The 13,984-nt window shown below is 46.4% G+C and overlaps 1 protein-coding gene and 1 long non-coding RNA gene across 4 annotated transcripts in view; one reads left to right on the forward strand and one right to left on the reverse strand.

The window, feature by feature from the left end:
• Window positions 1-10,441, reverse strand: part of LOC117877927 — a 12,812-nt gene extending 2,371 nt beyond the window's left edge. The window contains exons 1-4 of one of the 2 annotated variants that reach the window (XR_004645858.1): window positions 10,092-10,441; window positions 4,271-4,479; window positions 3,839-3,986; window positions 2,888-3,001 (exon numbers count right to left, since the gene is read on the reverse strand). This is a non-coding gene — a long non-coding RNA (uncharacterized LOC117877927). Of the gene's footprint in view, window positions 1-2,719; window positions 3,002-3,838; window positions 3,987-4,270; window positions 4,480-10,091 lie in introns of those variants that run through there. The other variant, XR_004645857.1, reaches the window with a different exon arrangement.
• Window positions 10,442-10,513: 72 nt separating this feature from the next.
• TRHDE (thyrotropin releasing hormone degrading enzyme) overlaps window positions 10,514-13,984 on the forward strand; it is a 302,627-nt gene continuing 299,156 nt past the window's right edge. The window contains exon 1 of one of the 2 annotated variants that reach the window (XR_004645855.1): window positions 10,514-11,623. Coding sequence is in view for 1 of the 2 variants with exons in the window: in XM_034771582.1 (XP_034627473.1) it covers window positions 10,839-11,623 (785 nt within the window). In the remaining variant the exon portion in view is untranslated. The remainder of the gene's footprint in view (window positions 11,624-13,984) is intronic. The other variant, XM_034771582.1, reaches the window with a different exon arrangement.

Below are 13,984 nucleotides of genomic sequence, written 5' to 3' on the forward strand. Positions count from 1 at the left end.
TCCAACTACAGAAACAGTTTCTCCTCCCTTGGTGTTCACACCTCAACTGCTAGCAGAGCACCTCACCCTCCCTGATTGAACTAACCTTGTTATCTCCACACTGATATATACCTGCCTCTGGAGATTTCCATTACTTGCATCTGAAGAAGTGAGGTTCTTACCCACGAAAGCTTATGCTCCCAGTACTTCTGTTAGTCTCAAAGGTGCCACAGGACCCTCTGTTGCTTTTTACAGATTCAGACTAACACGGCTACCCCTCTGATACAGTCTTGCTGATGAGTCCTACCTTAAGGAGGTGGGAGCAGGCTGTTCCTACTACTGGACTGACAAGACCAAGGATGAGCCAAGACAGTCAGGGGTAGGGTTCATCATATAGTCTGACACTGTCTGCAAGCTTGACTTGCTCACCAAGGGAGTCAATGACCAAGTTACAGTGCTCTGCATACACTTGTCCAGAGTCCAGTTCACAACCATCATCAGTGCCTATGGGGTGACAATGACTCTCACAGATGAAGTTAAGAAGGTATTTTATGAAGATCTTAGCAGGATCATTGTTGTGCCTCACCAGGACAAATTCATTGTCCTTGGAGACTTTAATGCTCCTGTGGGAGCCAACGGTGACATGTGGAGCAGGTTGCTAGGCTATCATAGCTTTGGAAGGTCACACTCCAATGGCCAACTACTTCTCTCCAAGTGTGCAGAGTTCAATCTCACTATTACTCACACAGTCATCCAAGACACCAACAAATATAAGGCAACATGGATGCAACCCAGGTCAAAACAGTGACACATGCTGGACTATGTAATTGTGCAATCTAAAGACATTAAAAATGTGTGCATCGCCCATTCTTCGAGAGATGACAAATGCTGTTCAGACCATCAGCTTGTGAGAAGCATCAGGTTGCTATACTTCTTACAAAAGTGTCTCAGAAGATGCCTCAAACCACCTAAGTTGATCAATGTGACTGCTATGAAAGACCCCAGTATTCTATGTTAAATGACTTTCCTCTTCTGGTTTGAATTATTCACTTTATAAGAAAGCAAACACATATACAATCCCCTTATCCCAGGGTCCTGAATAAGGGTCTGATCATGCAGGTTCCAATTCAGTCAAAGCGCTATAGGCACAGGCTCAGGTCCACCCCTATTCAGCATGTATCTAAATTTAAGCATATGCTTACATATTGTCCTGAATAGGAATAAACTTAAGCATGTGTTTAAGTACTCTGCTGGACTGAAGCCTCAATCCTTACACAGGGAATGCTTGAAGTCAATGGATTTGCCTGAGTAAGAGCTGCAAGAGAATTGGGTACTTAATTGTTGTGTATTGATTATTTTAAAGATCATCTGTCTCTAAATCCATTCTAAGGCTGTAATGAAGTATCTCCCTTTATTCTAAACTTTCTGGTAACTATTCCTTTTAAAAACAAAAGAGGATTAAAGCTATTTTGTATGAATGGGACATTTTGATAAATTACAAATCCACAACTACATCAATACTACTATAGTAAAACAAATTTAGATAAGCTGAAGCCCAAATTGTATAAAAATGCATTATTACAATCATTGTAGGAGTCCATAAATTTTTACTACCAGATGTGGTGGGAAAACATGCAACAGACACGGAAGGAATGCTCAGATGGGCCATGAAAATGATTAAAGAGAAGGAGATGCTTCCATATTGGAAGAGATTTAAAAGATTGGGACTCTTTAAATTTAGGGAGATGAATAAGAGGGAAGATGATGGAAGTCTACAAAACAGTGAATGGTATAGAGAAGGTAAATCAGAAGCTTTTATTTTCCCTCTTTAATAGCAAAAGAAATATGATAGTCAATAAAACTGAAAATCAGCAAATTTAAAACTGATAAAAAGAAATACCGTATATACTCAATCATAAGCCAGTTTGTTTATAAGCCGACCCCCCAAGATGGATAAGTAAAAATGGAAATTTTTTTTATAACCCGTTCATAAGCCGACCCTATAATTCAGTGGTCAGCAAACTTTGGCTCCCGGGTCAACAGGCTAAACCGCTGGTGGGCCGAGATGGTTTGTTTACATCGAGCGACCGCAGGCACGGAGGTAAACCTAAGCAAACGGGCCGGGACAGCAACTGGTGGGAAATTTTTTTGGCGGGGTAGAAGCTGGGAGTCGGGGGAGTAACCCCTGTGACCACCCCCCACATGACCCCACCCCTAGCCCCCACACTCTCCCTATCCCATCCCTTCCCACCTTATCTGGGGAGGGCCAGGGGAGGATGTCTCTGACCTGGCTGGAGCTGCTCTGGCAGGCTGGGCAGCACGGCCACAGCCTGTTCCAGCAGGCCAGACTGGGCGGCGCGGTCGCAGTATGTTCCAACGGGCTGGGCTGGGCTAGGCGGCACGGCCGCAGTGTGCTCCGGCGGGCTGGGCAGCGTGGCCACAGCCTACTCTGGGGGGGCAGGGCCGAGTGACTCGGCTGCAGCCTGCCAACCCCGGTGCTGCAGCTGCTTCGGAGGCTGGGGGGAGAGCAGCGTGGCCAGAAGTGGAGAGATTCTGGCCCCGCCTCTTCTCTTCTGGCTCTGCTGCCTTTGCTTGCTCCCTCTGTTGGGGGGGAGGGGCTGTGTCCCACCTCTCCCTCTCTATACCCGTTCATAAGCCAACCCCATTCTCTGGTGTTTCCCTTTTTTACTAAAAAAAATTCGGCTTATGAACGAGTATATACGGTACTTATTTTTAAAAAAAAATTAACACACAATTAACCTATGTTACACATTGTTACAAGATAGAAGGGAGCCTAAGAGTTTAATACATTTGAAAAAGGATTAGAAATGTATATAGATAATGAGATTATCCACAGTTACAAAAATAGGATTTAAAAATCTATATATATTTTATAAGGGATATAAACCTGTAGGGGTTCCTTGCACCTTCCTGTGAAACATCTCAGACCGGGCTCTGTCTGAGACAGAATGCTGCACTAGCTGGACCATCAGTCTAATTTGGCATGGCAATTCCCGTGTTCCTAAAACAGAATAAAATATCCACAAATTTTCTCTCTCTGTCCTCCAAGACTAACTTGCTTATTTCTAATTGATTACGATTAACTAGGTTTAAGTGTAATTATTCACTGATAGAAACAAACAGAATTATGTTATATCTATGCTTTGCACATTACAACTAACATAATTATTGAACTTGTGTAAACAAAAAGTAAAAACAAATGGCTCACAGTTTAAAAAAAATCTTAGAATCTTTGTTTAAAATAAGCTTTATGGTAAGCAAGCCAAATATGCTTTAAATAAAACTCATCACTAGATAATAAACCTATTTGTTTAATCTTCTTATATAGCTAATTAAATGGGAAAATAAATACAAATAAATGAATGATAGAAAGAGAGAATAATCAATTTTGGGAGGCTGAATAAACATGTATAGATGTGAAACACAACATATGGAGGAAATAACTTATTTTCACAATCTGATTTGGATAACAACAACAACAACAACAATATGCTTAGAGAGCTGAGTGTCCATGACTACACTGCTTGGCTTTATTTCAAGCATCTAAGAGCTCTTCAGGGTTATTACTGATCTGGTGCGGCCAGATTAATCATGGATGACTATGTGACCATCACCCAGTCCATGACTAGACAGTCAGAGACTGGATAATTGAAGTATTATTGATTCACATTATACTGTAGATGCGTGTTTCATCCAAAAACTTCAGATCAGGAGATTTGGCTTTTAACAAGACCAAAATGCAAGGCATTTTAGCTTAATAGGACTGAAATAAGCAAAGGAACTAAGGTCAACTGTACAACGTGATGATACTTCTGATGCCTCAATTTCAATGTCCTACCTGATCATAAGACATCAGCAGAGGGTCAGTGACCAGATCTGTGTGCCCATGCAGTAACATAGGCAATATGTGGCTTCTCAGACACACCCCAATGTGAGGACTACTCAGGCAGCATTTTAAATAGAGTTCCTTGCAACTCCAGAAGAAACTGAAAGAAAGGGAAGACACAAGAAAAAGAAAATAAGGGGAAAGGAGAGAGGGAATAGAGCAGTACCTACTAATCCTGCTTGTCCCATGATGACTACGAACTAGTCACTTGTAGGTCTGTATTTATCTAAAACATAACACAACACAGTGATCTTTCCACTTTTGTTTGTTACTTTGTAAGTGGCAGAGTAAAGCTAAGTCAAGATGTGGTTGTACATAGTCATCTAGTCATCCCTATTTCAAAACAACAAAACAAAATATTGCTTAGTGCCAAATCTCACTCACCTTAGTCAAGTAGGTGGTCTCCCTGAAGTAAATGGGATTACTTCTATAAGTCACATGAGCAGGATTTGGTCATTACTGTGACTTTGGGTGCGTGGGGTTAACTTTTAAAGTGGACACCGAGAGACATTTTTCTGTTATAATCTAGCATTGTGGCTCCTTGGATTTTTAGTGGGAATGCTTTCCCCCAATATTTTTCTTAGCAATAACTCCTGAAAATAAAGCAGAAGGTATATTTATCAGCATCACATATTAGATTTGGAATGTCACTGAAAATGTCTTGTGAAAAAATATGACTGCATAGGGGCAGTACCTCTGCCCTAATCTACTCCCTTTGCACCACTCCGGCAGCTCCAACGGAACAGAAACCTCCCCTGCTGACAGCTGGGGGACAGTCCCAGCAGCTGAAAAGCTGGCAAAAAAGGCTCTTAATGCCTCCCTCTCCACAGCTCCCTGTGCAGGAAATGAACAGACAGCTATCCCCAGATACTGTATAGTCCCTAGGGTATCCGTACCTGCAGGTTGGTGTTGGGGGATTCTCAGTACATGAACATCTATAGGTATAACAAATACATTTACCAAAAATAAATTTGCAATTAAAATACATTATAAATCAAATTTACATACTACTGTATTAATGACAGACAGGGCCGGCTCTAGGCACCAGCAAACCAAGCACGTGCTTGGGGCGGCACATTTTCAGGGGCGGCATTCCGACTATCTTTAATTTTTTTGTTTTTGTTTCAGGTGGCAAAAGCCTAGAGCCAGCCCTGGCAGCAGGGGTGTGTCGTGCGCGGGGGGGCGCCCTAGAACAACTGCGGTTCGCGCCATGGGGGAGCAGTGCCCGCACCTTGTGGCTGGGCCAGGCAGGCTCTGAGTGGGGGACACCCGGGCTGGGGGCTGCCCTGCGGGGCACAGGGAGCCACCTGCAGATGCCGCAGGGCAGCCGCCCCCCAGCCCAGCCGGGGCTGGGCGAAGCAGCCCAAGCCGCCCAGGGACTGCGGCAGGGCGGCCATAGAGGGTGGGTCGCTGCCGTGCGGGGCCTGCATCCCGCTCTCTGGGGCTCCACTCCCTCTGGGGCTACCCTGCCCTAGCTCCTCAGCCCCTTGTCAGGGCGGTCCCCCATCTCTGCCCTCCCGGGTCACGGCCAGTCCTGGAGGCGGGAACCCTGGCTGGAGGGACCCTGGGCTGAGGCACGGCCTGGGAGCCTTGCTGCTTACCCCAATCCTGCCAGCGCCAGACCAGCTGGAGGCAAGGGGGGGAGCGGATGGAGTCAGCACTAGGGGGAGCCCAGGGCTGGGGTGGCAGGGGCTGTGGGTGGGGTAGGGGGAGAGTCCAGCACTGGAGTGGCAGGGGGTACGGGTGGGAGGGGAGAGAGAGCCAGGGATGGGGCGGCAGGGGGTGCGGGTGCGGGAGGGCACTGGTGTGGGGGGGTGAGAGCCCAGGGCTGGGATGGAGGGCAGCCAAAATTTTTTTTGCTTGCGGCGGCAAAAAACCTAGAGCCGGCCCTGATGACAGAAATGTTAGCGGTCTTTCTACCAGTTAAGAGCTTTATTGTACCTCATGCACCTCAGGTTTACTGTACCTTAGACACAAGGGACCAGGCGTTGCCAGTAGCATAGACTCTTGGTCGCATACCTCCTCGCATGGTCCTCTCGCATACCTATCTTGTACAAATGTACAATATGTGCTTGCCTCTGTGACTGGCAGGTTCAGCTAGTGGACGGATTGGTGGACCTCTGCCTCCTCCTGGTCACTTTGGGCTTGCTAGCCCTGTAGTCCTTACTTACAGGCGTTCAAGGACTGCATTTGTCCCTATTCACTGCATAGAAGGCAAATGGGGGAGGGTCCTTGAGCCCTGCCACTCCTGCAGATTTGTTCAGTGGTCAGTTTGTAAATCTTTTATGTACGCAAGTGAATGAAGCATTGATCGCTCAGGCCTCAAAGTAGAAAAAGTTCTACATGTCTTCTGAAAGTTATAATGAACTTATCCTCTGTTTGGATAAGTTCAGTTCCATGAATAAACTGTACCCAACTGCAAGATATACTGTAAGGTTGCTTATTTACAGAGCCTTACTGCTAAGACTGTAAAGCCCCAGTTTGAATACAGAGTGTTGATTTTGTGTCTGTGTTGATTTTAACATAAAAATACCCCAGCTTTATTGGGGTCCCTAGTCACTGGACACAATATAACCTAGTGAATTGGTAACTGCATTATCTGACGCTTATCCATGTTTCTTCTCATACTAGTTGTCTAGGGAGAACCATCTCTACACTTATTTGGTTAAGGTGTGCAATGTGTTCTCTTGTTTTGTACAAGTAACTGAAATCTGATCCTATAGCTCATAAATGTGATTGCATACAAGATGTTGATGGCCTAAGGGAAGTTTTGAACAACTGAGAGTCATTATTAGGATTTTGCTGCAGAAGTGAGACATGATCTGATATCTTTTCCAGCAATGTCACAGAGACATCTGACAAGCTGACTGTGAATTTCAGAGGCATTATCGATAAAACACATTCATACACTTACCATTGTGGATAAGAGAACATTCAAAGACTTTGCCAAATATTTGCATAGAGAGCTTTCTGTAGGCTATGTATCTATGTAGACTCATATGTTATTCTACAGCAAGGTGCTGTAATTGGTCACAGATTTGCCAATTTCAGATGGTATTAACAATTTATGACTTTGGCTAAAAATACTTGTGTCTGATCCACAGTTATGAACATGGAAAATGGCTAACCTGGTAATGTATGGTTTTAGAATGACGGAATCATTCAGGCACCTCAATTGCATATCACAGAAGCTGCTAGCAGAACCTCTTTAACGTATGCCGTTCAACATATTAGATTTGTGAGGATCTGAGGGGAGACTGAAGACCCTTAGAGTGTTGCATGAGTTGCTGGACCAACATCAGAAGTGAATCTAAAGGAGTCTAAGCTCTTTCTACTTAAACCTTCTTCCTGTACTCTGCCTGTTATTTACACGAATATAGCCTTTCTTAGAAGGAATTAGACCCACAGTTGCTTACTGGCATGTCCTTAACCCTTTACACATTACCTTTTCTATTGACCCACGCTGTTTTAGGGGGCCTGAAATTTTCAAACCTGAGTTATGTGACTGAATTCCATAGTTGATTTTGAAAGTCTCAGACCTGAAGACACAAATTACATGCTAAAATAGCTAGAATGTCTTATGCCATCTTATACTGCCTTAGACTACCCTCTAAATTTGGCATAGTTGAATTGATTTCCAAACACAGTCCAACTGTCTAAGACACCAAACATGCTATTTTTATGAGAAGCCTGCACAAAAATGTTCACCAATAAAATTTTAGCTCCTTCCCTGCTCTCAGTTGCATGAATAGTATTTTATTAAAAAAAAAGTTGCAACTTATAAGATACAGTAAAAAAATTCAGTTCTATTTCAGACTAACTATACCCTTAAAACAAGACTTTGCTTGAATGTCTCCCTGAGCTGCTGACGGGAACAAACATGTAAACTTAGAAAACATGGCAGGAAAAAATAGTACAGAAGATGGTGTTTCTTTCTGCTGCCTGTTATTGACAGCCCACATACAAAACACTTAAAAGCACTCAGGCACTTCTTTTGCGTCCATTTTAAAGGGTTTAATGAAACATATAAATTGACATTTTTAAACCTACAGCTTTGGGTTTTATATCCCAGTGTCAGTTCTTTTTTTCAAATCACAGGGCATCAGTTTTCCACTATATGCCTCAAACTTATAACGTCAACATATAATGAAACCTATTTACAACCACTAAAAGGATTGTTGTTTTTCTGCCTAACAGGTGGCTGGATAATAGTGCAATTAATATGGAGGAACTGTAGTTAAGACTGAGATTTTACTCAGGACAGATCTACTAGAACAGAGAACCACAATTCATAGGTGACTTTTGTACATATTTCACTCTATATTCAATTTTGTACTATTGCAGTATCTAACACTGCATTGTAAAATAAAAGCTAGGGCTTTGATCATTTTTTATATTTATATTTTTTTATATTTCTAAATTCTGATTGGCTTGAATGATAGCAGGTAACTATTTATATTCCATATAACAGCAGTTCTAAAGCAGGTAGTAGATTAGCACAAGTTCAGATCAGCCACACTTTCAGAAGGCAAAGTGGCCAGTATATCCCATTCCACAGACATCTCATCTGTATAAAAGATTTGCCCTACTTGTATATTTTTAAAAGTGTAAGTAATTTTTAAAAAGTTACTTTTTGCATCCGTTATTGCAGGATAGAAAATACAGCTCTGATCCCATGAAGATTTATACACATCCTTAACTTTATGTACTTTAGGGTTGGTATGACAACTCCCACCTTTTCATGTTCTCTGTATGTGTATCTATATCTCCACACTATATGTTCCATTGTATGCATCTGATGAAGTGGGCTGTAGCCCACGAAAGCTTATGCTCAAATAAATTTGTTAGTCTCTAAGGTGTCACAAATACTCCTGTTTTTTTGTGTGGTTACAGACTAACATAGCTGCTACTCTGAAACCTGTCAATTTAGTGTGTAAAGTTTAACACATGGAATTCTTTGCAGGATTGGGGCCTAAATAGCTTTGATTATGAAATACAGAGACAGTTGCCGGAACAATGCAGAGTGAAGAAGAGAAAAGGGGTGTCTAGAATACAAATCCAGAGCTGGAGCTGACTTTTGGAGATAGGTCTTATGTTGATAAAGTTCTGAACTAACCCGCCCGATCCAAATAACACATACTTTTGGGGGTGGGGAGGAGCAGAGTCAATGTGTTCAAAATCTGCACCTGAATTTTGCAGGTGGGGTCCATCCCTAGAAATATTTTAGCCCCTGAGTTTGGAAAGCATCCCTATTCAGGATAGCATTTAAGCACATGCTTAAGTCCAACTGAAGTAAAAACGGGGTTTAAGAACATGTTTTAATTTCAGCAAGTGCTTAGGTGCTGTCTCAAATAAGGATGGATGTAAGCACCCGCTTAAGTACTTTCCTTGAACTGAGGATTTAGGCCCTCTAAGCTATTTATGTTAAGTTAGGCACTTGAATATCATCTTTGAGGATCAGGGCCTTCTCACTCCAGTCTTTTGTTCCCTAGGGGTTCCATCCAGCACTTATACATGTGAATAATTTTACTCAGCAGCATAATCCTATTGGTTTAAATAAGCATACTTACCTGAGTAAAATTACTCACCTGCTTAAGTGTTTGTTAGGTTCAGCCCCTAGGTTAGCATGATACAACTATTTCCCTTCAAAGTTGCACTCAGCAACTCTTTATGAAGTAGATCTAAATGAAATACATGGTGCGTGTTCCATATTTATGCGGGGAATATATTCGCGCACATACAACCCCAGCAAATCCTGTGGCTGGGAGGATTTGTAATCTGACACACGCCACATCCCATCATCAGAGGATCTGCCTGTGCCAGGGGGTGTTTATCAGTCGGGAGGCCTCCCTCTCCCTCCAGCAGCAAATATATATATTGAAACTAGTTAAACACAGGCTGAGTCACGGGCGGGGAGTGGGGCCGGGGGATGGTAGAGCGGCTCCTGCCACTGAAGCGATTCACGGCGCTTCTTGCAGACAGCTCAGCGACCTCCCCTGGAGCGGTGGGTGTCTTGTGCGCCAGCCCGGAGGAAGCTCGCTAAACCGGGCTCTCCCCCACCCCCAGGGCACGCACTCCCCCCTCTTACTTTTCTCCCCCTCAGTCTCCGACAGCAGCCGTAGTAACAGCTGTCAGTGGGGTGAGGCGGGTGCATTTATCTCTCCCCCCCCCGCCTTCATGCAGCCCAAGCGGGGAAGCGCTGTACCTGCAGGAAAGGCGACTTTGCAGAGCGAGCCCCGCACTTGAGACTCACCGCCGCGCCACTCGCGGGCGAGAGGCAGAGCCGCTGTCCGGTCCCAAAGCCTCCAGGCGCTTCCAGCGGCTGCCGAAGAGGGCAAGGCGGAGCTGAACCTGCAGGGGAGCCTCGGCCGCCGGCAGGTGCCCGGGAGCCAGCGCCGAGAGAGTCAGGCAGGCAGGCAGGCACTCCCCCCACCCCCACCCCGTGTGGCAGCTCGGTGCGGGGCGCACGCATGGCGCCGGGCAGCCAGCCCAGCAGCGGCAGGAGGAGGCTGACGGGCGGCTGCGGGCACTGAGCGGGAGGGGAGTTTCTCGCGAGCGGCGGCGGAGGGAGGGAGCGGGAGCCTCCCCCGCCTCTCCCCTCCCCGCGCGCAGAGTCGCACTCGGCAGCATGTGCTGAAGTGCCCAGCAGCGCCCCGAAGAGGAGCCCAAGTTGTGCTCTGCTGCGCCCAGCCATACGGAGCCTGCCCGCCCCGCTCGGCCCCGCGGCAGGGGCTCCCCCTCCCCTCCTGGGGACGGAGAGGAGCCTTTCCCCGGCCGGGGCTGCTCCCAGAGGTGTGATGTGGCTCTTCGGAAAGTGACAGCTGGAGGAGGAGCAGCAGCGCCGGCGGACAGTTCCTCCCCACAGTCCCGGCTCCCCGCTGCCTCCCATGCCTGCGTGGCCCCACAGCGGGGCGGCGGCCCCGCGGGAGGAGCCGGGGGAGGCGCTGCTGTGATGGCCCTGGACGAGAAGCGGGAGAAGAGCGCGTCCTTCACCCCCATGATGATCGAGGAGGACGCCGCCCTGCGGAACGGCAGCAGGGGGCTCTCGGGCCAGTGGGCGGACGCGGTGGGGGTGAGACCCCGCACCACGGAGCGGCACATCACGGTGCACAAGCGTCTGGTGCTGGGCTTCGCCATCTCCATCCTGGCGCTGCTGGTGGTGACCATGATCGCGGTGCTGCTCAGCGTGCGCTTCGAGGAGTGCAGCACGGCGGCCGCCGCAGACAGCCCGGCCCGGGCGAGCGGCAACGGGAGCCTCCCGGGGGCTGCCCGGCTCAACCACGACGCTGGGGAGCCTCCCGGCCACCAGGAGGAGGCGCCGGGCGAGGAGGAGGAGTGGCAGCGGCGGCGGCAGCCGCCGCCCTGGACCCAGTTGCGCTTGCCCCGGCACCTGAGACCCCTGCACTACAACCTGATGCTCAGCGCCTTCATGGAGAACTTCACCTTCTGCGGGGAGGTGAACGTGCAGATCGAGTGCCTGAACGCCAGCCGCTACATCGTGCTCCACGCCCACCGCGTGCACATCGAGGCAGTCCAGGTAGCCGAGGACAAGCTCTCCGGCGCCGTGCGCGTCTCAAGCTTCTTCCTCTACCCGCAGAACCAAGTCTTCGTGGTGGTCCTCAACCGCAGCCTGGAAGCGCAGAGAAGTTACAACCTCAAGATCATCTACAGCGCCCTGATCGAGAACGAGCTGCTGGGCTTCTTCCGCAGCTCCTATGTGCTCCACGGGGAGAGAAGGTACGGCTACTCCCCCATAAACGTGACCCACCCCATCACCGGCATATGTTTCCATAGTGGGAAGAGGGCAAAGGGCTCCCCTAAACATGAACGCCCCAGGTGATAGGTACCCTGTTATCCTCCGTCTCATAGTCTGCAGCCACAGTGGACACCCCATGACGGGCAGCTACCGGTGTCACCCCCCCCATTTAGCCTCAGTCTCCTATTTCTAAACAAGGAATTGACATGGCTATAAAAACAGTCTCTAGGGACCACACCCTTAATAAAGCTCCGCTAGTGGGGCAAGGAGTTTGTCAGGAACTCCTCTTTGAAAGCGCCGGGAGTGTTACGTTAAATGTTCAAGGTAGTGCCAAATTACAGTTAACTTCTGCAAGCGCTGCCGTGGGAGTGAAATGCATCAGTCAGCTCCCCATCCCCCGTTGTCCTCGAGAAGCCCGTCAGTGGCTGGGGCAGGATCCCTGAGGTTAGACATAACCAAAACGTGACAGAAAAATCGTTACTAACTTCCCACTTAAAGAAGAGGGAGCTCGGCTGGGCACTAGGACCTTGTACGAGACAGGTCGGAGTCGCGTTCTCAAGTGTATGCAGTTCTTTTCATGCTGTAGATCTTGCCACTGACATTTCTATCCTTTAGATGCTTTGATTAGGAGATGCAGTTGAGAGAGAAGGTCTGCTCTGACGTGACCATTATCTAGAGCACTGAGCAGGGATTCATTTTAATCCTATACCTGACTTTCATGCTAGGGTCCCCGTGACTTGTAGCTTGCTGATTGCCAGTAAGGAGAAGTGAAAGTGAATAATTGGCATACCAGAGACCTTTGCATGCTTCTGATAGGAAGTAAGGGTGGTTATATTTCCAGAGAGCCAGTCCTGCACCCTACTCAGGCTAAATTCCCATTGAGCCACTGGCAGTTGTGGCTGAGTAAGGACTGCAAGCTCAGGCATTTTTGTGTTACAGCTGGTCTTCCCCTCCTTTTTTGGGAATGGTCCCTCTACATATAATTTGTTCTGCAACTCCTAGGGTCTGGTGATGAGAGATGCTGAGTGTTTGCAGCTCCTGTGGAAGTAGGGGTTACCATTTTTTCACCTTATCTTCCCCAGTGATGTCCAGGGGAGCTGAAGATACTCATAATCGGTGCTCTAATCTTAAAATTAAGGAAAGGAATACTTAGGAAAATCAGCAAAGGGATGACAGAGAAAACACAAAAACAAGAGAAGGGAGACTTTTTTTTTTTTTAGATTTTTCTAAATCAAGGTATCAATGAGACGCTTCCAAGGGAAGTTTCACTGATTCAGCCAGCCTACTCTATCATAGTATATTCTGGGAGAGCATGTAAGTTTTATCATTCAGACAGGTTTCCAAAGCAGTTTTATCCTAATAAAATGCAGGCTACTTACTCAATAGTGCTTACTTGACAAGAGTGAACTACTTACGGGGAATATTTTCATGTTAGTTTAATCATGTTTTAAGGTGAACGAAACATTCAGTCTGTATGCTTACAGCTAAACACTCTAGGTATAGCATAGATGATTAAAATGCATCTTTATATAGTTATTCCTTTATTATGAAAACAACTGTGCATCACTTCCAACATATAAGAAGTGTCTTTGCGCAGCTAGGGATTGGACAAGTTGAAAGAATAATCTTTCAGTTGCATCATAAAATAAAACATAATAGAAAACTCACCTGTAGAAAATAGGTCTGTTTAATAAATTCTTTCTGTACCAAACTAAAATATGTTTATATAACAGAGCCTCCTTACCTTTTTTTTTAAAAATAGCGTTTTGTGCATTACAATAGGACTTAAGTTTGTACTGTTGTTACCTATGTGATTGCATTTTATTCAGAAAGCTTGAAGCAGTTTTTTAGGGCCTGATTCAGCTGTCACTTTACTCCATTCACTTCAGCTGAGTTACTGCGTATTTGGTTCTAGTCTCTGCTTAAAAGTTTGGCTTACATGGCTAGGTCTGTAAGGGGTGTGAAAAATCTACTCCCCTGAGCGATGTAGCTATGTTGACCTAACCTCCAGTGTACGCAGCTAAGTCCACAGAAGAAAGCTTCCATCAGCCTAGCTACCATCACTCAGGGAGGTGTTGTTCCTACAGCAATGGAAAAATCACATCTGTCAGCATAGGCTGTGTCTACACTGAGGGGTTATGTCAGCATAGCTATGGCACCGTAGCTATGCCAGTATAGTCCCTGTAATGTAGACATGTAGAGCCCTGCAAATCAGCAAATATCCGATTTATATCTGTGGACCATGTTTGTGGATCGTGGTTCGGCTGCAGATACAAATTTTGTAGCCGCACACGGCTCTACAGATATGGCCACCAGTGTTATTGAGAGTGGAATCAGTCCTT

This window comes from Trachemys scripta, chromosome 1, assembly GCF_013100865.1.
Source record: "Trachemys scripta elegans isolate TJP31775 chromosome 1, CAS_Tse_1.0, whole genome shotgun sequence".
NCBI lineage: Eukaryota > Metazoa > Chordata > Testudines > Emydidae > Trachemys > Trachemys scripta.